General features: G+C 39.3%; 1 protein-coding gene across 1 annotated transcript in view; it reads right to left on the reverse strand.

The window, feature by feature from the left end:
• Positions 1–26,268, reverse strand: part of DPYD (dihydropyrimidine dehydrogenase) — an 865,232-nt gene that overhangs the window by 64,585 nt on the left and 774,379 nt on the right. Inside the window, exon 20 of the mRNA XM_019501664.1 lies at positions 21,355–21,534. Within this exon, the coding sequence (XP_019357209.1) occupies positions 21,355–21,534 (180 nt within the window). The remainder of the gene's footprint in view (positions 1–21,354; positions 21,535–26,268) is intronic.

The following is a 26,268-nucleotide window of genomic DNA, read 5'->3' on the forward strand; positions in this document are numbered from 1 at the left end:
TTTTTTTTTTTTTTTTTTTTTTTTTGCAGTTTTGCTTTCTTTTCTTGAATATTGTGCTGAGGAAGTATTTGTAATCCAGCATCACTGGTGCTCACTGTCTGTTTGGCATTCAATTTCCTGTTCATTTTTGTGCTGCTGCCTTGTCTTTGAATCTAGTATTATTGTGAGCTGTACAAATGATTTATTTTGGCTGTTTTGCACTGTACTGATGTCAGATTTGTGTAAAATCTCCTCCTCTGAGAAACTGATTGCTTCCTTGATATGGTGCATTTTTCCCTTTGTTTTTTCTTTTCAGTGAGCTTTGGTAGAATTATTTCTTTCACCACAATTAGCGTGACCCCAGGTGCATGGCATCTGTCATTACCCAGTTGTTCTCAGCACTAAAAAAAGGCTTTTCTTCTTATTTGGTTTATTTTCTCAGCTTTGTATTTGTGCATTTGCTTTGAAAAACTTTTGGGGTACTTTTCCCTGCATTTTCTTGCTTTCTCTGTTCTACTTGGTTAATTTTCTGTGTCTGCTTCATTTATGCTCTGCATTTGGTTCACTAGGTTTGTTCACATCTCTAGCTCTTGTTAAAGTAGTGGGGGCTCTTTGAGGTTTCTCATTTGAGTTACTGCATCTTTCACCCCTATTACTGACCTATCACAAATTAGTCCATCTTTCAAGATTTGATAGTGTATGGGTCAGCCATTTTGTGCCATTTGGCAACATAATGATCTATAATGTCTCCAGATTTTCAACACTTTTCGAAAAGATGACAGTTTTTTGAAGGTTGAAAATACTTCTAAAGGGTTTCTAAATTTTTACTTGGGACCTCCTGTTCAGTATTTGATACTGTTGAATCAAAAAGTGGCCTTTACTTTTACAGGAAATATTGCCTATTACAGCAAATAATTTTAATTTTCTAATGGTAATAAAAAAAATCCATTTCCTGTACACTTTCACTCTCATACTCCGCTGCCCGTTTCTCATTCCCATCACAGTAGGAATCTGCCGTGATTATTTTCTCTTTATTCTTTTTGCAAGACTTTTAGTTTCTGATTTCAAGTATGCCAATAGGAACCCACTCATTTCTGCCATCATGATCAGCACTAAGGCATTGGACAGAGCAAATCAAGATAGTGGCCTTATTTAAGTATTTTCCTGCCTCCACATGCTGTTCTCTCTCATCAAAATCTTTCTAAAACCAGAGAACTCTAAGGTACAGTTCAATGTCTCTGTTTCCAGGACTCCACACAGCCCACTAGTAATCCTATCCCACCAATCCCACACTGAACCTTATGGTCTAACTTCCCTCCTCCACTACTCAAATCCCTTTGAAAGTTTCTGGTGCCAGGCTATTCTATGCATGCTAGTTAGACTAAGGAAAGTCTACTACTTTCTATAGTAGAAAGTGGAACAAGTAGAAGGTAGAAACTTGAACAAGTACATAGGGACCAGCCTGACTCTAGGAATTAGAAATCAGTGCATGGGGGCTAGGGACAGAAGTTATACATAAACCAGTTTAAGTTACAAGAAACTGGTTTAAACCTGTAACAGAACAGAAGCTCAGTACGCATAAATCAGTTTCAAAATGGCTGTAATTGGTTTAAGATAAACCTGGCTGAATTTAGTATCACATTTAACTGATTTGGGTCAAACTGGTTTATGAAACTTCTGTCCCACACTCTTTCCTGGTTCAAGTTAAATCAGAGTCCCCCAGCATCCCAGCATACATTCCAGTCCTGGGTTAGGCTATGCTGTCCACTCCAGAGAGTAGGGATGGCCCCACCCCTCTGCTCCCTAGCTGGAACAGTGAGGGCTGGCTGGCTGCCAAAAGGGTGGTGGGGAGGGCAAGTCTGGCTAGTGATATGACTCAGTCTACAGGGGGACCACCCCTCTCCCCCAGACAAACCCTCGCTGGGGTCTGGGGCCAGGGAGGGGGGTTAAACACCTCTTTCCCCACTCAAACTTGCTGCTGGCTGCAACTGTGGACTACAAACCCCAGAGGCACCTGGAAGCATGAAGAAGAAGTGATAAGCAACCCTGCAGAGTCCTGCTGCTGTAATTCTGGAATGCAAATTCCAGGGACCTCATGGGCAGCAGGAAGAGGAAGTGAACACATATGTTCTGGAAGAGGAAGTGAACACACATGTTCTAGTGCTTCCTGGTTTCTAGCCTGAGCCACTGGAGCCATGGGACTGCATTTCCTGAATCAAAGGTAAATGTCTATTCATTTTTCTTTCAACTTAATCTGCGCATCTTAGACTAACTTGCAAAAACTGAATCAATTCAGTCTCAGGCTTTTTGACTACGTGTACCTAGCCTAGAAGTATACCTAATGTACTTATGTTTTAATCCAGTCTGTATCCCCTTCCCCTACAAGCCATGCCCTAACATCCTTAAACTAGGATATTTACCAATTTTACAACAACTTTGTGTTATGTAGGGTCACACACAGTTTCAAGGATTATGCACAGCTGTTCACTGTATATTCTTATGCTAAATATGTATTGATTATTTATACTAAAGAGATTATAAAACATTCTACTAAGGGCCACGTTACATTTAAAATGCATTACTATCAGTTTCTCCTGCAGGAGCTCAGTTTGCTTCATAAAATAATCTACTATTAACTTCTTTTATTTTACATAAATCTTGCCTTACTTTCTTTAAAATTCTTCCCTTTAACTTGTGTTGATAAATTCTTCCATATGGCAGAAAATTAAGTTACCTGTTTGTAACACTGGCCTGGATTTTCAGAGATTCATAACAGGCATGGATCACAGTGAAGTACTTTGGAATATATACCATTACTGAAAGTCAGGCCCAAAACTGTCATTTGAAATATGGTTCAAAGAGGTCCTCTCTTAATTTATTTCTTCCTTTGAAAAGAATATGAATTTAATATGTACAAGTTTCTATTCTTTTAAGTGTGTATTTCAGCTCCTGGGGGTTGTTTCTCAGTCTCTCTCTCTCTCTCTCTCTCTCTTTTGGAAGACAAAGACAGGAAATAAAACCAAACTTTCATACTATTTTTTGTTCTTTTTTATTCTGTATAGGTTGTTACACCGTCCTTATCAACATAATATCTGAGCATCTTCTGTAGGGTATTAAGCAATATGATTCATCTATCACACACAGTTCATATTTTCTTTCCTCCACTCCTCTAGGGAAGAATTGTGTATGCAGTTGAGTATTTTTTGGTAGAATTTTGATGTTTGGAGTGTCTTTTTTTTAAAAGTACCTAGTCTCCTACATTTACATTAAAAGCAGTAAAGTTGGTAAGTATGCTTTGCTCTTAGAGTGGAGGGTGATGATGATTGTGATGATTCTTAGTTTCTGTGGGAGTTTGTTCCATAGCCAGGGACCAGCTCCTGGGCAAGTTCTGGTTTTTGCACTGTTGACCTAAGAAAGCTTTATTTTGCCTGTGGAGTGGAGTCGTTGACTCCAGTCTTCAACTAGGGGCCTTAAATGTTCTCAAGATAAATTGGACCTTGAGCAGTAAATGTTCTGAGAGCACTAAGAGCTGATTTGATATCATTTGGGAAGCCAAGGTAGAGAGTGAAAGACAAGTCTGATGAGCTTACAAGTCACCCTATTTCTGAGAAGACATGCTGCAGTATCCTCCATGAGGTAAAGTTTCCAAAGATCACAGTTCCTGCTTCTTTTTTCATTTCCTTTCTTAGTAGAAGGTAAATCACAGCAATAATAAATCCTTCTATATAAATGCAGAGCAGAGCTAAAAAGGAAATCAATGTTGCAATTTTAATTTACCACTTTCATTGTTGTTAATTTATACGCAAGCAGTGTGCAATAAGTTTTCTCTGGCAAATTATCCAATTCCTGTCAAACATCCCCCATACAAACAAGACATGAAAACTCTGTGAGTTTCATGTTGTATTCCTTATATACCTGAAAAAGACTTCTAATTTTTCTCAACTTAAAAAAAAAAAAATATCCCTATAGTGTGACAAGGTAAAGAAGGTATCAACATTTATCTGAATTCTGTGGGTGTTGTGATAAGAAGCAGGGAATAATTTAAGAAGGTTCCACCAGCTGTAATATATTGCAGGAGAACTTTTTGTAGCCTGCCTACATTTTCTGTCCCTGAGTGTAAAAAAAGTCAGCAGTACAGCCCTACAGCCAAGCCTACAAACCTGGCTGTTTGGCTCCTATGATGATGCCTGCACTACTTTTTAAATTCATTTCTGAAATTCCTCCAGAACTCAACCAAATCTTGTTGTCATCATCAATCATTCCATTTAGCACTACATCTCTTACATGTCGGCTCAACATGAGGCTGTCAGGATTTCTACGCTCTCCCTCTATGGCTTGAGATTGCATTGGGGAAGGGCCTCAAATTCTCTTGGGGTGGTGGGATAGTGTGTATGCCCCAAACTATCCTTGCCCCAGGGTGAACTGGGACAACTGGCTGTTACGTTTTGTTTAGGGAAAACTGAATAGTGACATCTTTACTTTTCTGTAGCGGGCCCATTTATTTATTTTTGGAAGCTCTTTTCTGCAGGAAACTTCAAAAAGTCTAGTTTTCACTCTGATTTGGAATGAGGGGATTAAAAAATAAATGGAAATTTAGAGACTCAACCAGCTCCACTTTTGGAAACAAGTAAATTCTTTCACTGGTGCTGATGGGCTTTCCTTCTATATTAACTGCACTAATATATTCAAAAGGAATTGTTTTCTAGGGGATAGCTCAGGGACTATTTATATACTCCAGAAGGGAGCAGCCAGTCAACCTCCATCTATCCAACCTCCTCTTGAAGACCCTCAAGGTAGGGGAGAGCACCACCTCCTTTGGGAGCCCATTCCAGAGTCTAGCAGCCCTAACCATAAAGTAATGCCTCCTGATATCAAGCCTGAACCTATTCTCAATCAATTTGTGGCTGTTATTCCTTGTTATCCTAGGTGGTGCCCGAGGGAACAGAGCCTCACTTACTTTCCACTAGTCCTCCCTGGTGAGTTTATAGACAGCCACCAGGTCCCCTTTCAGTCTTCTCTTGTGGAGGCTGAGTAGAGTCAGGCCCTTTAGTCTATTTTCGTAGGGCCTGGCCTGCTGCCCCCTGACCATGAGAGTGGCCCTCCTCTGGACCCTCTCAATGCTAGCCACATCCCTCTTGAAGTGCGGCGCCCAGAACTGGATGCAGTACTCCAACTGTGGTCTGACCAATGCCGCATAGAGGGGAAGGACCATCACCCTGGACCTGTTCGTGAAGCATCTGTAGATGCGCGACAAGGTGTGGTTTGCCTTACTGACCACTTCCTCGCATTGGCGGCTTATGTCCATCCTGGACATAACAATGACTCCAAGATCCCTTTCAGCCACGGTGATGTTGAAATTTTCACACAAATCAAATGTCTGCCATTGTATCAACTTTCAGTCACCCACATCTGTGTCCTAATTTGAACAGGTGACTAAGATTCCACACAGTCCTGCCAGTCACATTGTATCTATGGTGTTTTAAATCAAATTAAAATTATTTTATAAGTTTGTGATGAAAAAAATGTGTTATAGAAACTCCGTTTTCCTAGAAGTAAGCATAACAATGCCAAAAGTAAATATCAGAAAGCATTTTCATATTTCATTTTCAAATAGATAAAACTAGGCAATGTTTTCAAAAACATACCAACAAATATTTAAGCTTTCTTTAACAAATATTTGCTGGTATATTTAATATCTAAACTCTTTTTTTCATTCTTCTTTACTTCATACTAAAAAAAACTTAGCTATTCATGATGGCTACATCAAAAAATGAAGCCATATCCAATAAAGTGTTCATATTTTAATTTGGTTGTTGAATAATTCCTCTTTCTTTGCATTATTTTTGCTTTATTATACTTTCATAATACTCTCAAATATATCTATAAAACTTTACAACCCTTTTCCACTGGCATATGGTGTGTGTTGTGAAAAGAAACATGTTTATGAGATGAAAGGCAGGAAGGAAATTTAAAGTACCCTCATGGGACTGAGGCAGGGAGAGTTAGCTCCAGTTATGCACCAAAGATATAGTTCATCAGTCACTACCTGCCCTAAATCCTGGCTGCCCAACTTCACCACAGAATGAGAGCACAGAATTATACTGTGTCACGCCAGTGGATGAAATTGTATGGTTTATCATGTGTCCAAATTGAAAAAAATCTTTGTAAGTACTCGCACAGTCCTTATTACCTTAGTGTCTGAGTGCCTTTGTAAATGTAATGAGTGTAAAAAAAATTAAATAACTGAACAAATACTGCTTCCATGAGATATAGCGGTAAATATGCAATCTGTCTAGCTATTACTAAGATACCCTTTGTTACAACCTGGTTCAGTCTTTCTCTAAATAGGCATCAATCAGTTGCGAGGAGTAGATCTCTCTAGAGATACGGAGGTAAATATTCCGTCAGCCTACCTATAACTAAGGCACCCTGTTACAACTTGGGCCAGTCTTTCATCTGACAGTGAAATGGCTTCCTGTTTTAGAAAGCAATTTTTTTCTTTAAATCTTATGACACCTTTCTTGGCCACATTCTTCTGCTGGTGAGTTTCTAGGGTTAAACCCTAGAAATGATTGCTCTCTCTCAGCCTTCCAGACATTGTCTGCCCATTAGGTATCAAGTGCCTGCCATAACAAATGCTCAATGCTACACTAAAAATTACATTCAAAACACAGGTTGAACTATAACAAAGTGTGCACAACACTGAAATAGCACTGACAAGCTGATGCAGACATTACCTCCAAACTTTCATACCATTTAGAAACTGGGCAACTAGAATAATAAATCAAGATTGTAGATCATAGAACAAGTGCTGAGAATAAGTTTCACCAACTTTCAAACATGCCTTCCCCTGCCTGAAGGCTAACACTTCTCAGACTGCAAATATGTCACTACATTTATTACAGATTCCTTTGCAAAGAATTAGGACTATGCAGACTCAGATGAACACCAGAAAAATTAAAGTATAGCTAACGTTAATGAAAGATGTAAACAAAGACTTTCTTCTCCATCTGCTTCATTCTGGCAATTAAGACCACAATCCAGCAACAGGCATATAAGTCCACCCACGTATTATGTATTGCAGGGTCAAAGCCTAAGTTATGACAAGCTTGCTATTAAAATGGTAGCAGTCTATCAAGTAAATGATAATGACTTCATTGTGTAGACAGATAGGGCAAGTATATAGGATGAGAATTAATTAAGACTCCAATCCACATAATCTAGAATGGTAGTTCTAACAACCACATCCATTCCTTGAGGGAATTTTTTAAAATATTAGTTATAAAAGGACACCCATTTTAAAGCTATTAGAGGATTCTCATCATTTCCATTTCAATTCTTATTTTCAGCAGTTTGTGAATTCAGTTTGCATTGGATTAAAAGATGGTATATGAATTGTTGACAGTTTAATAGTAATTTTTTAAGAAAAAAGAAACTATAGGCCTCTTCTACACAGATTCATAGATTGTTAGGGGCTGGAAGGGACCTTGCAGATCATCGGGTCCAGCCCCCCTGTTCTAGGCAGGAAGACAACTGGGGTCAAGTGACCCCAGTAAGGTTACTATCCAGCATCCATTTCTGAAAACCTCCAGGGTTTTAAGTAAAGGTGAGATTGTATCTATTGTGTAATCTATACAAGCACATCTCCTGCCATGCCACATGTGTATGGCAGAAGGTGCAATTGTGGGATTGCGCATTAGATCCTACTGTGCCTTATTGCAAGTGTAGGGGGAAACCGATCCTGGGCTCCCCCTGTATTGGGAAAAAGCAGGCTCCCATGCCTGGGAACACCCTTTGTGAGGGGACTTCCAGCTGTGGGGGCCAAGCACAGCAGGGACTGAGACACCGTATCTGACATAGCTCTGGGTCTCAATTGCATACCACCATCAGGTGCAGGGTCCCTTGGTCCCAGCTAGGCATGTGGCTCATTTAGAACTGAGAGCCCCGTGTGGGTCCAAGGGTTTCACACACACCCAAGTCTTGGGGATCATGGCAGCCTCAATCCCCATGGCTCAGGGTTTCACGGTGGGTATGGTGCAACCCTGCCACTGGGAGCCCTGTCAGCTCATGGGGCTCCCAACTTCAGGATAGACCCTGCTATACAAGCAATTAAACCAGCTATAAGGTTAGTACACATTTTTTACTTCTAACGTTGCAGCTGGTTGGAGTTTTATATCAAGTGATAGCTACTTTGCATGTGTAGCTGGTCTCAAGGTAAATGCCAGTTAATTGCATGATACCTGCAACATGTAGAGGGGGTCATGGATATATTTGAGCCTATAGGTGTTGTGTACTTTTAAAATGTTCTTTTTTTTTTTTTTGCTTCCAGGGAAAATTTTGAAATGGCCAATTCAAAATTTCACAATCACTCAGGGCTTGATGCAAATGCTATTAAAATCAATAAAAAGATTTCAGCTTACATCAATGGGTTTGGACCAGGAGTTTGTCCAGAATCTGGATAAGATTCCTTTATATTTTAAATGAATTGCCCTCTACTCCTTCAGAAACTATCATATTTTCTGTATTTTCCCTTAGGATCTTAGATACTCTGCTACATAGACCACTGTGGTTTGTGCCCCACAGATTAAAAATTATTAGATGGCACTTGGGGTCAAAATACTGAAGCCTGAAGTCAAGGTATCAAAGTTCTAAGGATCTGAACTTGCCCCCCCCCCGCCCCCCGCATTGATTTCAGTGGCATACCTCAGAGCCTCTCATGAACCCAGGTATAATACATAAAATCAATACAGAATTTTATTGATTTCATGTATAACATATCAGCAACCTGGAACTACATTAACAGAGTAATAGAAAAAAAATCCATGTAATTATGCCAAGCAGTCAGAGGAAAGAGACAAAATGATAAATGAGAGAATATGTAGCCTGACATACCCTGATCAATTATATATGGGCTATACAATAAATAACATAAAGATCTCCAAACAACAGGAAGATAAAAATCAAAGATGCAGTGCACAAAAGAAAAGGGGGCTACTTCATTAACATTTGTCTGCTGAGCTGAACAAAGGACAAACAAGGTCTCAACTGTGTGTAGTATTAGACCCACCATCTTAATAGCACCTAGAGTACATGTTCATAAACATCACCCCTCAGAGAACCCAAGTGCTATCAGTCTGAATGAGATTCCAGAAAATCAATAGTCTTGCCAGACCCTTTCAAACTATTACAAAGCCCTGATGTTTCCCAGAGTAACAGATTACAGGTTGACTGTAATTACTCTCTGGAAGAGCCCAAGCAAGGTTCCACAGTCTGAATGAATTCTGTGTAGTATGAATAGGTCAGCACGGTACAGAAAGCATTTACCTCAACTCCCACATATAGAAATAGAGTGCCCAGCATTTAAATAACATTATTAGAAAGCCTCTTGCACATATTCATTTAATGGCCTGATGGGATCTGTTCTCTGATCCCAACAAATGTGCCTCCTGCCATGCCACATGTGTATGCGCAATTTTGGGATCAGGGATTGGAACCCAATGGCATCATTACTACTTGCCTGCACTGGCAAATAGAATCTGGGTGGCCCATAACCTGAGTGGTCCTGGGACTCTTGGTCCCAAACCTGGGACTGCACCAGGGCTGCTTCAAAACCATGATGCGGTCCCATGCCCAGGACCTATCCGGAGTCTTGAGCTGGCTCTAGTTACCCTGCCACACATTCAGGTTAAAGTGAGATGGAAGCCAGCACAAACATGTTACATATTTTTGTGGAATATTTTTGTTAATGGTTTCCAATGTTGTCATGCCATTTATTCCTTGAATGTGAATTCAAGGATTGTTATTTATGGTGTGATAAACAGGTTCATCACATCTTAATTGTAACATGTGCCAGGGGCCTGAGAACATTTGCCTTTAGACAATATGCAATGGGAGGGATAGAAATGTTTCTCTAAATTGTTCCATCAAAACTGAAGCTTGGGGCTAGTTCAACAAAGAAAATAAATATATAAAATGTGGCATTTGTTTATTATGGAAGAGGAAGTACGTAGCTGGGGAGGGAATGGAGAGGATTAAAGGTCACAAGTAATTGTTGACTTGCTGGTATAAAGTGATGTTAAAAAAACTATTTTAAAAGAATGAGAAAGAACAGCATTAGGAATGACAGAGGAAATGAGTCTAATGAAGAAATTTCACAATCCATTGACAGGCTTGAATTCTGCCACCTGTCCACTTAATCTTCTTGTAATAACATACATGGTCTTAAAAATGTTTCAGTTGTGTACAACTTGATAATGTTAGCTTAATATAAGCCATACTGCTTATACTGGGGCTCTGGCTGCTTTACCATTCCATCCAGGAAGAGCACAGACCATCTGCAGATGTTTCCTCAGCCTGCCAAAGGGTGCTTGTGCCCGAAAGCTTGCTAAGAAGATTTTTTTCTGAAATATTTGATTTACCCGAAAAACCTTGTCTGCTTATGTCCTTAGACCAACTTGGCTACAACCTACACCCCTGCCTATACTGAAGTACTGTTACCTAAATGCTATATAGAGAATCTAGAAGACAAAATCTAGGACAGGTTTGGCATGCCTAAAAGAGCAACCACTACACGTCATACAAATCAGATGTGAAAAAAGTCTTATTAACAGACTGATACATCTTACTGCCAACCTAGACTAGTTTTTTTGTAGTGCATTTGCTAGAGTTTGCCCAATATAACTTCAAAACCACCCAAAATGGTGATGTGACTTCTACCACTTCCATGAAGAGGCTATTCCTACAGTCTAGTATATCTTGCTGTCAGGAAAATTTCCTGATATTGATTCTAAATAGCTTATTTCTTAACTTCAACTCATTGGTCTTAGTTAAATGCCATTTCCAACACTAAACAACTTCTTTCTCTCCTGAGTGAATGCTGCCTTCAAGTATTTGTAGATTATGTTTTCTTCCCTTTATTTATATACCCATATATAGTCATCATATATAAAATGTATACATATATTTACATCTTTTAGCTTCTTTAACCCTGTAGTCCCTCCAGTTCCTATCTCTGACATATAGAAGTCAAGATAATTAGCTTAAAATCAGATTTATAATTATTTTTCTGAGGGTCAGAGTTTACTGAACTACAAAGAGGCAACTAGGCAGAAATCAACAAAACAGATAAGGAATAACTATCACAGCAGCTTTTTAGTTTTAAAATTTCTATCTTTTCTGCTGTCTGTGATCAATAGTAGAAGACTTGTTATGCATTTGTCTTATGCTGAGCAGACTAATTACCATGTAGTGCCACAGCTAATTGCTTGAAAAGGTTCACCAAACCAAAAGTTTAGTATTAGACCAATACTTCTGGTCCACTTCTGGGTTCACCGCCAAGCACACAGGGGGCCCCATCCATGTTCCTGTGGGATGCTCCACCTGCCCCAGCATTGCAGCATTCACGAGCCATGCCTGGTACCTTGAGGTATATAGAAAAAATATTTAAAGCTGCGTCTATGGCCAAATCACTTCTTATTGCTTAACAAGTAATAAGATGGTGATGAGCACCTCAAAAATACCTATTTTGTCAGTAAGTTAGACTTTTCACTACTGAGTAGCCACCAGAGGTAAAAGTTTCATATATAACATCAGTTTATTATATTTCTAATTATAGTTTAAATTTTTTATGCATTTCTTCCTGGTTGTGGATGCATTTTACATTATTAAAATTTGCATTTATAAAATTATAGACTCAATTTTATACATATAAAATAGTCATTAATATTGAATGCCTGAGCTTTAAACCAGTGGTGCTTAATATTTTGGCCCTTCAGGCCAGATAAATGAGGCAGTCTGGTCTGCAGGCCAGACTCAACCCCGTGCACTGGGCACTGTGCTGCTTCCTTACAACTGGACAGAGCCTTGTGCTGCCCTGTGTACTCAATCTAGCCTGATCTAGCATACAGGGCTCTCCATGTACCTCATGGAGAGCCCCACTGACTGGGTGATCCAGTGCTGGGGGCTGGATCTTGCCCACAGGCCAGGGGTTGAGCACCCCTACATTAGACAATTAGCTCCCAGTCATTACAGACCTGGACTTAGTTTAAATTATGATTCAAAGGGGAAAAGGTCTATATTCATTAAAAAATCTTTGACATCGAGTGATTCAATGACTAATACCTATTTTTGCTGTCAATCAAATTTCCAACATGGTGCTGGGCAAAAAGTAATTTTCCCCTTTCTGATCTTTTTGCAGAAGAGATGAAACCCAAAAAACTTTGTGAGCTTAAACCTGGCAAGGAGAATATTTGTATATACTTCTAATAGCAATAAAAGTTATTAGAGAAAGACGATCAGAGGAGGAGGGCATAACACGTTCTCAATGAATATGAAAAAGCTACTTTCCCTTGTCATTGAGGAAAATTCTTCCACCAGCAACTGCTGACTGATTGCTGTGAAGAATGCATTATCACCAAGATCCAGACACCTTTTAATAAGGCGATTATTATTCCTGTCATGACCCTCTGGTCATCAAACCACAGTGTCTTTTGACATGAAACAACTATCCAATAAGGAATAATTTAGGAATAAGCCTGTAGCATAATATCTTCTACCTGCTTTTACACACAGCAGGAGTAGGAAAATCTCCTTCCTATGAGACAGTCCCCACTTTAACCCTCTTTGGAAAACAGTAGTATTTCTTTAATTCTGGGACACAGACAACCTGTTTTTCCCATTTTGCAACTTGAAAAGAGCAGCTCTTATTTGAAAAGTAAAAAACTTTCATATGTAGTAATACTGTTTAAATGCTGTACCAGGACCCACTTTCATTCAGTAGTAGTTGTCTATACCACTACATATTTCCATGGTAAATTTGATTAGAAGACATTACCTCCGAGTCATAAGCCAATTTATTAAGCGCTCCTGAATTTTGCATTGTCTACAGAAAAACCAAAGACTGGCCCTACATTCTGATGTTCTTCTTGTTACAGAAAAGCTAGCAAATAAGACTTAAAAAATGTACAAAGTCTCATTAAATGGCATGTGTTCAACTAGACTAGCAGCAGAAGCTTTGTTTTAGCTATTGTATGCTGGTATAATGCTAAATTCTTTATTACAGAGACATTTTATAATTTAAAATTTCCTAATTTCATCAATATTCACATTAATATTATCCAGCTATAAAATTCCATAGAGAAATTTAAAGCTTGTATGTATTATTCATTTGTTTTTACTTTTATAATCAAATTTCTGTTTTAGAAAGGGACAAGATTATGCAATCATGTATGGTAAATTTTGCAGCCAGGAAAAATTAAAGGCCTAGAAACACTGCTACAACTGCAGGCATGAAAAGCTCTGCTGATTTACTAGCCTGGCAGGTCAGGCGGGGGTGGTGGTGGGAGTGGTGGTGGTGGTGGTTCATATCAACGATATCTTTTCTGTTTAGGCAGAGCACCTAAAATAAGAAATATTTTGAATTGCTATATGCTAACTCACAAACCAACCCCAAGTAACAAATAAAATAATACAAACAAAACTGTACTGAATAAGAATTTAATAGCATTAGAGAATGTTATGTGTGGCAATGGGGAGGGAAGTGGGGGTAAGTGTGCATGGTTAATAGGAAAAGATGTCAAAAAATGAAGCATAATAATAGTGCAATTTATCCTTGCTAAACGTACTGCAGTGTGCTATAATTAAATATGAAAACCTAAATTTATCTCTATGTTCGGCTGTCATTAACTTAACAGGGAGTGCACATGTTCTAATCTAATGGCTGATTTTTTTCTCCATGTGCAGCATATTAAAATGTATATTAGCCTCAAGGTGCATAAACACAAAATAATAGACCAAAGGTTTTGGCCTGTGGAGAAAAAAAATCCATGCTCAAAGGCCGTCAAGTAGCTGGTGATGCAGGGGAGACACTCACTTAGCCTCATTAAGCCAAAGCTCTCTTTTGCTTGTCTTTTGTTCTGCATGACAGCAGCCTCTTTGTTGTATAATAATTCATTCCAAGTTCGTTCCAAGCTACCGAAACTGGTGAACTGTGGCCATTTTAATGAGAAGTATTGGTGGTATGCATAATCTGGAAGCCACGTGGACTACGCAATCACAGAGCACTGCAGCCAGCAAAATGAGATACTGTCGAAATCACAAATTTGTCAAGTTGTTTTTGGACAGGGTATTATAATAAGCACTAAAATATGCATCCTATTACTCTGCATCTGCCAGTCAAAGATCACTGTAATGAATGCATGCTGCAGGGTATGACCAGGCCGTTTTCCTAAGTAAAACAAACTGTAGAGTACAAAAAAGAATTATGTATTTTTGGCACTGCCTGACTCCTCTCTTTTTTTTTTAAATCCTTTTGCATCAGGAGTTGGATTTTCCTGGCATGAAGTCAACTGCCAGCAGTGAATGCACTAAACTCACTCCAGCCAAGGTGTTAACATGAATACACTGTTTTTTAATAGCCACATTTACTGGCTGAGAATACAAAACTTTAAAATCAGCGCTTAAAGCAAATTTAGCATACAATACATATAAAACCCACAAAGATTAAACTATTTTCAATCCACTTTAGTAATTCTAGTTCCTTTGTTTTTATCCATTTCTACAGCAAAAGGCTTAGCATTTTATATAACAACCTGTAGTTTCACTAAAAAGCAGCACTGTAGATAATCATAACCGACTTCCATAATAGCCTAATTAGAAGGGGGGAAATAATTTTACAGAGGTAGTGTTTTTTCCAAACTGGTTAGGCCTGGGATTGCCCATAATTGCTTCTGGCTTGCAAATATTTGTGAAATGTACCAAGGGCAACAAATCTGCTAAGACCTACATGTTCAGAGTTGCCAATTGGCAAAAGTCTACTTTAAACTTTTTGGCCTGCAGCTGATGCTCCACAGTAGCTCCATCAGATTTCTGATCTCCATCTCCATAGAGATTCCTCCCTGTTTCATGGCAGGAGATGGAGGGTATAGACAAGAAGAGTGAGAGGAAAGGAGCCCTTCTCCCAGTTGACTGTAAATGTCACATTAGACATTTTGGAGCCTGTGTCCAGCCCAGTTAGGCATATTGCCTCTGTCCAGTCTAATAATCTTAAAATTGTGATGCGGAATCCTGACACAAAAGTGAGGTTTTTTGGATCAGTAAATGGCATACATTTATTAAGTTCTACCTAGCAGAGCATGCTATATTTTAGATGTAAAGACTGGGCGACATAAAAACATGTCCCAAAGCACACAGTTCAATCTTTCTTCCTCCACTCCTACAAGAAAGAGGTGATCAGACTATGGAAGGAAGGTTCCCTCACTAACATGTACTTTTTTTTTTTTTTAATTTAGCCTCTTACCAGCTGGTATCCCCAGACACTGTCAGATAAGAGTGTTACTCCTGACTCCACTGAACTTCTGGCCCTTATACAATACAGGAAGCCAGAAGCTAATCTATGTGGATTCTTCTTTTGATGGTTAATTTGGAAACTCACTCATAACAAACACTTTGCCTTTATTTGCTCTGAGGTTTTCATATAAGACTGGCTTTACTTCTGCTTATAGTAGGGTCCCCAAACATTTGTGAAGGAATCCTGACTCCATTTAAGTTAACAGGAATTGTGCCCTTAACTTCAATAATGCCAGAATTTTGCATCTATATTATAATAGTTCTAAAACAGGGTTAGAGATTAGTATTGTATTTGAAGTAATTTTTTTTATAAAAAGAAAAAGAAAATTTTGGGACAATATCTATACATGTTGTAGTTCTCCCCCCTCAATATTTGATTTGACTGTTGTAAGGCAAGAATTTATCATGCTCATACAAATAGAAAGACAGAGCCCATAGAGTCTAGGCTTTAACTGAGGGACAGGCAGATCTTAACTTTAATGGGAGGTCCAGGCATGCAGAGAACAAAATACATAGTTTTTTAAAATTTAAGATGCTGAGAATTTTCCATAATGTTCACATACCAGATGGAGTTTTCAATACCCAGGATCATTATTATCTCTAAATCTACTCAGAAGTGGAGACCACCTACTATTATCATAAACTTTGTTCAAATCTTCATTTGAACACAGTTCTAATTGATAAGGAGTCTTTTGAATGAAAATCAGTTTGTTTTGCCTTTTGGATATTTAGTAAACAAAATGTTCTTATGTTATTCATTTTGTTATGGATACTTCAATGAAATTCCCACTTCCTGATGCTATTTGATCAAATGAACTTTGGTTTATGCAAAGTTTCTGAGTGCTGACATAGAGCTGCTAATATGTCCTTGAGTATTTATTATATCTTTCAAAGTCCATACCTACCAGTTTAATACACTCTTATTTTTTTTTTAACTACTTATCGTGTATGCAGGTCACCGTGTTAAGTATGATTTTTATAGTTTATCTTGACATAATGTGAAAGCACTCTAAAGACACATTCTATAACACTTCTGTTACCACAAGCTGACACCAGTGTGTTTCTTGGACATAATTACTTCAGGTCTCTGGAGTAAGATCTGTACACAACTAATGAAAGATTCCTGGAAGAAACAGACAGGATGAGACAGTGACTACTCATACAAGTTTAAATTGCACCCATGGGGAATACTGTACCTTGCCTAGATATCCTGTGAAAATACTCTTTTTAGCTCTCCAGTTCCTACACTTTCTTGAAAAACTCAGGAACTTTAGTTTCAAAACACAATTCAGTTAATTTTGGATTATACAGATATGTATTTATAGTCTCACTCTCTCTTACAGCCATAGTAATAACTTTACATTGTAAGAAAACACTGCTCATCTTATCTGTCAGCCTCAGTGGGTCATGGACCTGATCACAATTCAAAATTCACGTGGAGTTAGGTGTGCTTTTAAAAAGGCTTTTCCTTGAGGAATTCAGTGAAAAAGCTCTGCAATGTCATCATCATCATTACTGCCCCTTTCTCTCATCTTACTGTCTATATTTTCAAGATGAGATTATAGCTACAATGAGTTAACAAGTGTTTTCTTGCATTTAATAGAAAACTGATACAGGGGTGAGGTGCCAGCACCTCAAAAAAACTCATCCCTTCACTGAAGAAAAGATGCAATAAGTGACCCATCAGAGAAAGTGGGGTTAAAAGACCAGAAGTATAGGTCTGGCTTTGTTCCTCTCTTCCACTTTGGTAGGGGAACTATGCCAGCACTTTCTTTGCAGAGGCTCTGGGGAAAGCTGTTTTTACAAGAAAGAAGCTGGGGCTGGATGGCATAGTATCATCTTATAGGAAGTTATGAATGAAGTCCTTGCTCTTAAGAAAAAGTTAACATTTAGCGAAACTTATCACCCAAGGACCACAGGAAATCATAATGTTCCTAGCACCTACAACAGGAAATAACTGCAGTATATAGAAGCTGCTGGCAAATGCTACTCCTTCAATGGTGTTTGCTACAGGAAAGAAGCCTAATAGTAAAGATCCCAAATATTCTTGAAAAGCTCTTCTAAAATATATGAGTTGATTTAAAGAGGATAATCTTGGGTCTGTAGCAAGCCTTCAGATGGCTGGAAATATGGGCTGGGATAATAAAAAGCCAAGACAGAAATGAAGATTTAAAACTTCCTTCTAATGCTATGAAGCCTATAACCTTTTTAGAATGATAAATCAGCATTGGGTTTATTAAGATAAGAGGCATAAATTGAGGTAAACAATGAGAATTCTCTTTTCTGAACAAAAAGCAGATACAAGGTTGCCCTAAAAACAGCTTCAGGGTAGACTTTATTAAAATGTTTACTTCTGTTTATCACAGTATTTTCTGTATTCTTTGGAATGTAGAAATAATGTAACAAATGTAGCTTCTGGGAATGAGAAACATACAGTTTTTAACAGTGTCCCCAGGGGCTGCATCTCAAAGCAGCTTCAATTCAGTATCAAGAACATCTTTTAAAGATTTTGGCCTTGTTCTTTAAATCAGGTAATCTAGCACTAAAAGAATCTACCAGTAAGAAGGTCTGTTTAAGTGAGCCTGAACCCAATGCAGGAAACAAAATGATAAACGGCAGGAATGATTATATATAAGGATAATAACATCTTTAAAAGTACTCTGTTACAGTGCACTGAAGTGAACCTACCCAGCCAAGAATCAGCTGGCACCTGCACAAAAGAAAGAAAAATTTTGCCACTCATAAAATGTATCCTAACTAAAACATTCACCACCTGTCCTGCTTTATACAGCATCTGGTACACATCCTAAACTCAACTGAAACTTGGTTTGTTGCAAATTATACCTGTTTCTAAGTCATCTCTTGATAGTCTCTACCTCATACACTTAAGGGCACAGACCCTGCTCTCATTGAAATCAACAGAATTGGTTTTTACTACCTAAATGGAGAAGAATCAGATTCTTACATTTTTAAACGTATTATATTATCAGTCTGACACACTGACATTGATTATTTTGGATACTAAGGCCACATTTCCTGTTCAGCTTTCTTATAGAGTTCTGAACAGAATGTAGGATTTTGGCTATCCACATTTTACTAACATGGTATCTGTCCATAGCTTTGTACTTAAAATGTACTGGACATACCTTTTGGTCACCATCTCCTTCTCAGGTACAGTTCATATATAGATGCAGTGAAGGATTTGTTTCAGAGGCAGAATCTGGTGAACATGCTGTATCTTAATACAAAACATGTTAACTAGGAAGCTCCCTGGATTTGAATATATATGAAACTATAGTGGTTAGAGAATTTTGCTAGGTGCAGTATGTGAAATCCAATATTGATAATAATTTATGAAGGTAAGAACACCAATTCTTATAATACTACAAACTTAGTTTATGATAACATAATTAGTTACACTAATAACACTGCTTAGGCTCAGTCTTGCTAATTATGATATTATAAATATTAATGATATCAGCCTTTATGTTTGATTGCCTCTAGTAGAGTCATTTATCATAGTATTTCCCTTATACCCATGCTGCATTATTTTTCTTCCTTTTCTCCTTATTTGTTCATTACTGGATGTACAGTCACCCTGAACTTCAGGCTGAAATATACAATTATCTTTTCAATGGTTCAGCCTGGATAAACTTTACATTTTGTCATCTGGTAGCAGTGATCCAATGATATAATTCTGTATTAAGGGCAATCAAATACAAAATCAGTTATATCCTGCATCTCTTGTTCCTTTTAAATGTCTAACAGAGCCAGCCAAACTAGATTACACAGGGCTTTGTTTTTCATTCCTTTTTCATGTGACCCATTTCAAGTTAAGATTCCTTTGAATTATTAAATGCTTCCTTAAAGCATCTTTTCATACTACCTTTTTAAAGTTAATTATTGATGTAGTGACAAGCTGAAAAGACTAAGAATTGTAATTTTTTTCCTCATTCAGAAGGACATGAGAAATGTCTTCTGACAATGGCTGTCTATTTAGTATAATACAGAGGTAATACAAAGAATACTGAATGTTGTTTTACAGAAGAATAGTTAAAAATCGCTGTATTATACAAAATGCAAATGCAGTATATATTTCTCTGAAAATAGGTGATAGAGAAAGAAAGTTAAGACAAAACCTTTTTGTCCAAAGTTTAATCAGATAAAGTATATAACTGAAAAGTAAGCTGGTTAGAATTTTTTTTTAAATGAAGTGTTACTCAGAGCTTTAGGAACAAGATTGTCTTTTCAATAGAAAGTTAATGTTATAATTTTCTGAGCTCCACAGAGAACAAAAAAATCTCTTATCTCCTGCTGAAAAGAACTCCAGTCATCAGCAATGATAAGCAGAGATTTGGAGGCATTTGACACTCCAAATCCTATTCTTTTGTAATTCTTTACTTTTTACAACACTTTCAACAGTGTTATATTAGATTTTTAGAAGGATAATCAATAGGCACGATGTATAACTGAAACCACTCTTCAAAGTGATCCCCTCTAGTAACCAGAAACAAAGGAACGCTCTCACTGCTGTGCAGGGATTCTGCTTGGTGCAGTAGGAAGGAAGGTGCTGCTTGACAGCCAGTTATGCCTCGCTGGTTCTAAGCATAGATTTGCAGATGCTGTGGTGCAGGGAAGAGCAGCCTTTGGGCTGGCCAAACCCATCTCCTTCCCAAGTACAGCAAAGTTCCTTGGAGTACTGTGGCAACTGGGGGCGACTATAGCAGAGATAAAGGGTGGAAACACAGGTAGAACAGCACAGGAGACAGACAAACAAGGTGACCAAGATTCAAGTCCCTGCTCTGCCATAGGAACAAAGGACTAGAAAGACCTTCCCAGGACATCATCTCCAGATCTGTTATTCACAAGCAATCCCTTTTTCAAAAGCATCCCCAAGATTGTTTACTCACATGTCACAAAGGGCTTGTCTATACTGCTGCAAAGACTGGTCCTGGGGAAGAAGGGGCTGACCGTGCCCCACTCATGCCCTACCCATCCAAGTCCACTGATGAACTCCAGACATAGAAGTTCACCACTGAGGCTGCTTCAGGCTTGCCCCAATGACTGCTCGCAGCTTTGCAGGAGATGTCCTCAACAGGGCATACTGCTGTTGTGAGATAAATTAAAACAAAATGCCCTACAACATTTCCTTAAGAGTGCCATTGGCCAAGAACAGGAGAGATGAGGGCACAGGCCAATACCCTGCAATAGCAGGAAATTAGAATGGTTAAAAGAGGGCTGTTCAAGTGGTGGCCTGATGCACATGGCTCACGACAGCTTAAACTGCAGCCCATGGGGCTTTCTGTTGGGGCTCTGGAACCCAGGGGGTGAACACTTACCCCTGGGTACTTACTGCTCAGCACCATAGTTCACCTCTGAATCTGAGGTCTCCAGTTGTCACTGGTGACTAAGGGGAAAAGAGGGAGCAAGCAATATATGCAACTGCCACTGGAGGTGGGGCTGTCCAGCCTATATGAAGCCCTGTAGTCCAGATCTACACCACAGGGTCAGATAAATAGGACAGCTCTAGGTTAAAATATGCTCATATGTTTTAGGAAGGGGACCGTGACTTATGTTAAATTAAAGAAGAGGTGGCCTTTCTCTTCTTTTGACAGGCTCTTATCTATGCCCTGCCACTTATTCGCAAGGTACTTCATAAAATTGCCTCAGGATAGATCCTTGTCTGTTCATTTTGTTTCCAGTGGAAATTATTTCGGTGTACAAAATAAATGTGAGATACATCAGTATAAACGTGTCATTACTTCAGAACCAGTATTAAGAATGCAAACTGTACCTATTTCAAATACCTTTCATTTGTACACTGTATATTTAAAACATAAGCCATGCACCTGTCAACAAAGTGCTGACATCATACAGATGATCATCTGCATGATGTCAGGTGATTACCAATAGTATTTTTCAAGCTGCCTGCTGATATTTGGTAATGTCTAGAAGACATACTGACTACCTGTGGTAAGATACATCCAAAAACTAATTTCATTAAATAGGAATTATATTGTAACAGCATACCTTTCCCATCAGATCAGCAATTTGGGGTACTGGTTTTCCTTTTTGGTGGCACATGGTTGCAGGGCTCTGTCCATCCCAATCTTCAAGTTCCTCAATGCTTTTCAGATAAAGTAGGGCTCTCAATCCTGTGCAGTAGTCTTCAATTACAGTGAAATCTTGATTCTGAATTGCACTGCATACCTACAATACATACAACCAGCAATCAGCAATACATATCCTACAGTGCATGTGAACTTAATAACTGCTGCCAGTATTTCCTGATGTTCAGATCTAGTTACTAGGTTCCTGGGAGACTGTGGTTTGCCGGTCCATGTTAGGAACATGGAATCTCATTCCAAATCAGTTAGATCCACTCAAATAAATAGCAGATGACTTTAAAACAAAGATCTCAGGCTAACCAGGAACAGAACACTTTGCAGTGTGGGAGGACATTTGTGTGTACCATGCTGCAGTTCCCAGGACTCTTTTTTGATATTATCTGTTTTGCTATGATGCCTGCATGCAGTGTGTCTCGTTGCATTAGGCACTGTCCAAACAGGTAACAATGAGATGACCTCTGCCTCGAAGAGCCTGTGGTCTTAATATAAGATGAGAAGAAACAGACACAGAAGAAGGAGATCCTTACCACCAGCACCTGTTATTTTTCGCTTTTTTTTAAACGACCAGGTTGTAGCTGTCAAGCCACTTCAAGGCTCTAGGGCTGTGTACAGATGAGTGCAGACATTTGATTCCCCAGGGACAATTATTAGAGTCGCACCTTGACTGCAGCTACTTGTCCATGGGGAACGCCTGTGCCAAATGCCCTTTGGCGCATGGCAAGTTACCCCAGTGGTGGTAGGGGAGCACTGGGCTGGTCCTAGCAGCTTTCCCTGGGGTCCTCCCAGGGTTGCAGCAGCAACAATCCTGCTGGGCGGAGCCTGGCTGGCAGCCACAGCACGGCTCTGGGCTACCTGGCTTCGCTTTTCAGCAGTGTGCGCTGCCCATGAGCGCACTGGTCCATTTTTGTTTTCAGCAGGTTTTTTGACCCCTGGATACCCCACAGAAAAAACAAACAAACATGCAAGCGCGGTCAGTGTGCCCTTGCAGCATGGAGAACACCTGACTGTGTGGCATGTGGCACTTCAGATGTGTTTGCAGTGCCACATACTGCATGGCCACATTCATTTGGATGTGCCCCAAGAGGCCAAAAAAGCCACCTCAAATTGAGTGATGCCATGTGTCCACCTCCTACCCCCACCCGCCAACTGTTCTCTGGACAATCTTCCAGGGCTCAGGGCCCAAGCCCTGACTCACTCATCAGTGACCTAGCTGTCTGATGGGCAACACTATTAAGGGGATTAGTGGGTACTGCAGGGCTAACTCAGTCTCATCTATGAAACATCTACCCCAAACAGCAAATATGGCAATAAGTATTATCTGGTGTCAACAACAGTGATCTATGCTGAGCATTAAAATAATCTGGGAAAATCCCAGTTATGATTCATAAAACTAAATAGCCCTTAAAAAGTGGTGCTAAAAGAGTCTTTCTACTGAAAGAATGCACCCTGCTCTGCCCTATGGTCCCTACTATTTGACAGTGATAAGGAACAGAAAAGTAAGCGTCTAATAATTGGTTTCCTTTTATTTGCCTTCTGCTTTCTGGACTTATAAGGCATATCTAGACGAATGTGCATGTGCCTCTTGCAGCATCCCAAATCAGTTTGAGACGTTCCAAGAGGCACACTGCAAATGAAAAAATGTTCCTTGTACTGCATATTTGCAGCATGGGTTCAAAATTTGGTACCTGGATCTCCAGGTATCAAAAAAATACCCCAGGGGGGAAAAGTGGGGCAGGGCATTGTTCCATACCTTGCTCTGAGGTAACTGGAAACCTGGTCCTCCAGAGAGATGCTCTGGTTTCTGGCCAGAGCATCTCTATGTGCTTCTGCTGCCCCAGCATGCAGGGCACATACCCCTAGCATGCTGGGGCAAGCAGAAGCTCAGCAAGGATTAGGACCCAGGTGCTATTGGGGGTTAGTAGGGACTGTAGGGGAGGGGGGATTGTGGGTGTGGTGGAGGGCTGTGCTTCTTTGGGGGACTAAGGGAGGACTGTGTGTGGGTGGGAGGGGCTAGGGGGTTGTGGGTACCCAGCTGCCTGGTCAAAGGGTCGGCACGAGGAGATAAGGGTCTCCCAGCACCAACTCTGCAGTTGCATAGCTGGTCCTAGGAGATAAGGATCATGCAGCCCCCTGCTCCCAGATTGCGATCTCAGAGTGTGGGGCTTGGAGCTCCCCACTGCTGGAGCAGGGGGACATAGTCTCCACCTGGGCTCCTGTAGCAGAGCTCACCCCAGCAGCAGGCAGCTTCCATGGGCAGGGAGCAATCTCCCACACCCTGGTGGATGGCTGACTGGGAGCAGATTTTCTCTCAGGCATCTACATGAGCACTACTGTGCCATTATTAATTGAGAGTATATTTGCTACTTGCATTTGCATGTAGCAAAATTTACTCATGATTAGTGAGATTTACTGCAGAGTAAGCATGTGCATGTGTGGACACACATGCTTACTGCTCGGTAAACTACACTACTGCACAGTTAATTGTCTGTGTAGACGTGCCCAGGAGGTATAAATGTCAGCTGAAATTTATGCAGAAGGAGAAAGAGGCACTATTGGATAGACACCAAGCTATATCATTTTCAGTGACCAATATGGTTTTCATTAATATGTGGACAGCAAAATGCAGTAGCATTCCTACCTAAGACAAATGCATGTGCTTTAATATAAGAAACAATACAATATTCTGGTTATCCATTTAAAAAATACAGAAATAAGCACATGCATCTAAAACTCAACTATAGGATTCACGAGATCATAACTGATATAATTAGGTTTTTAAAAAAGAGATATAGCTAAAAATATCAAGATTTTGCTCATGGTCACACAGTTTAGATGAAAGGTACAATTTACACTGTAAAATACTGTACGCTACAGCTTTGCAGGAAAAAGAAATAAGGAATAACTAAAATATGCACAAGAACATTTCCTATGAAGCCCATTTACATTACACAAAATCTGTTTCTCTAGAGAAACAGTGTGAGCATTAATTAGGTCTGTTATGCTTTCCATAGACTTAGAGACTTTTTCAGAGCAATTATAGAGAACATCATAATAATTTCCTCCACAGGTTATTTAACTGTAAAACTCAACTGATGCTTTATTTAAACCTCTTTGTTCATTAAGGGATTCTATTTTTTTAGTGTGTGTGTAACACTTTTATTAGCTATTCTTAAAAAATATTAAAACTATAAGAAAACACAGTTAAAAGCCATGTCATGTCACTTAAAACAGGTTCAGATTGTGTTGTCGGAATCCTGAAATATTTTGACAAGATGTATACACATGAGATACACTGGAGGATGCATGTAATAACCTTATAAATAAATACACTTTTATCATTTTGCATATTACAGTGCTGTGTTCTGAACTAAAATAATATAAAAATGTATAAGGGATGCTATCATACTAAGAATCCTAAGGGGCAAATTCCAGGGGTGCATTCCTCCTCTTGTCATTAGTGGGAACCACTGGAGCACCTGAAGGCACAACAGGGCCTTTACAAGAAATTAAGTCACTCCATGAAAGAAAAATGCCATCAGAAATAGCAAGACTTAGGACCAGACTTAGCAAAGGATTTAAATACGTGCTTGATTCTTGAGTGTTTAAGCACCCTGCTGAATCAAGTCTTTGGGAACAGTGGGCCCAGTTTTGCAGATAATTACTGACAAGTGTAATACTACTGACTTCCTTGTGTGCAGAAGTAAGTTCTTGTGTTATTGGGCCTTTCCTGGAATAAAAAGAGGTTTTTATTGAAGATCAAACACCCACACATGGCAAACATAACTTATTCTACAGCGTTTCTGGCTGGTCCTAAAGTATCATAAGAACAGAATTCTCTTAGGATAATGATGCTCAACCTTTTGGCCCTGCAAGCTAGTTGAGTGACAAGGAGTCAGTCTGTGGGCTGGATCAGATCCCACACACCTTTTGCCGATCCTCATGTACTATGATTGGGCCCTGTGTTGCTCTACACACCCAATCTTACATGAAGGGTCATGGTCAATGAGGCTCCCCATGGATTCATGAAGAGCCCCATTAGCTAAATGACATAGCACCAACATCTGGATCTGGCCTGTGGGTGGTGGAGTGGAGAGCCCCTGTCTTAGGACACACCTTTTATATAGTCATATTTTTATTTCTATGCTACAACACCATCTATAAAGCAGTACTCTTATCTTGCAAAATGCTTCTTGTCTTCTATATGGGGCTGAACCATGTTTCCCACAGATTTCATTGGAAGCAGAAATTTATTCAGCTCCTTGCAGGTCTGAGTCACAAATAAAATACCAAAATGCCAGCTTATCTGGTGGTATTTTATTTGACTGGAGAGAGGGGAAGAAAACTAAGCTACAAGAATATCATAGATGGGAAAATACAGATCTTCTGTTTACTATCACCTCCTGTTTAATATCATATATGCATCATAAATGTCTTAAACTGTCTTTCCATATGCAAAGACATAAGAAAGAACATCACTTACAGTTCAATGACTTGCCATTGGCTGGTAGGGTGGTTAGCAGCATAGCAAGAAATCAAAAATCAAAAAAATCTGTTCTATATTCCATTCTCTTCCACAAAGCCATTATTGACCACAATTATGGATTTGCACTTTACTAAATATCCCAAAGCAAACCCCTAAACAAGAGCATAGCTGCACTGTTACATAATCTAACAGGGTCTATTATACCAATACATGCCTGCATTAACCTTTAACATTAAAACTGGTATGTGCTTCCACCAGGAACATTTAATTAAAATACAAGCTTATATGTTAGTAAAATGGGGTATAATCTGTTTTCTCTATGAACAATCTACA

Source organism: Gavialis gangeticus, unplaced genomic scaffold (assembly GCF_001723915.1).
Source record: "Gavialis gangeticus isolate Ggan-Ray unplaced genomic scaffold, GavGan_comp1, whole genome shotgun sequence".
In the NCBI taxonomy this organism is placed as follows: Eukaryota; Metazoa; Chordata; order Crocodylia; family Gavialidae; genus Gavialis; species Gavialis gangeticus.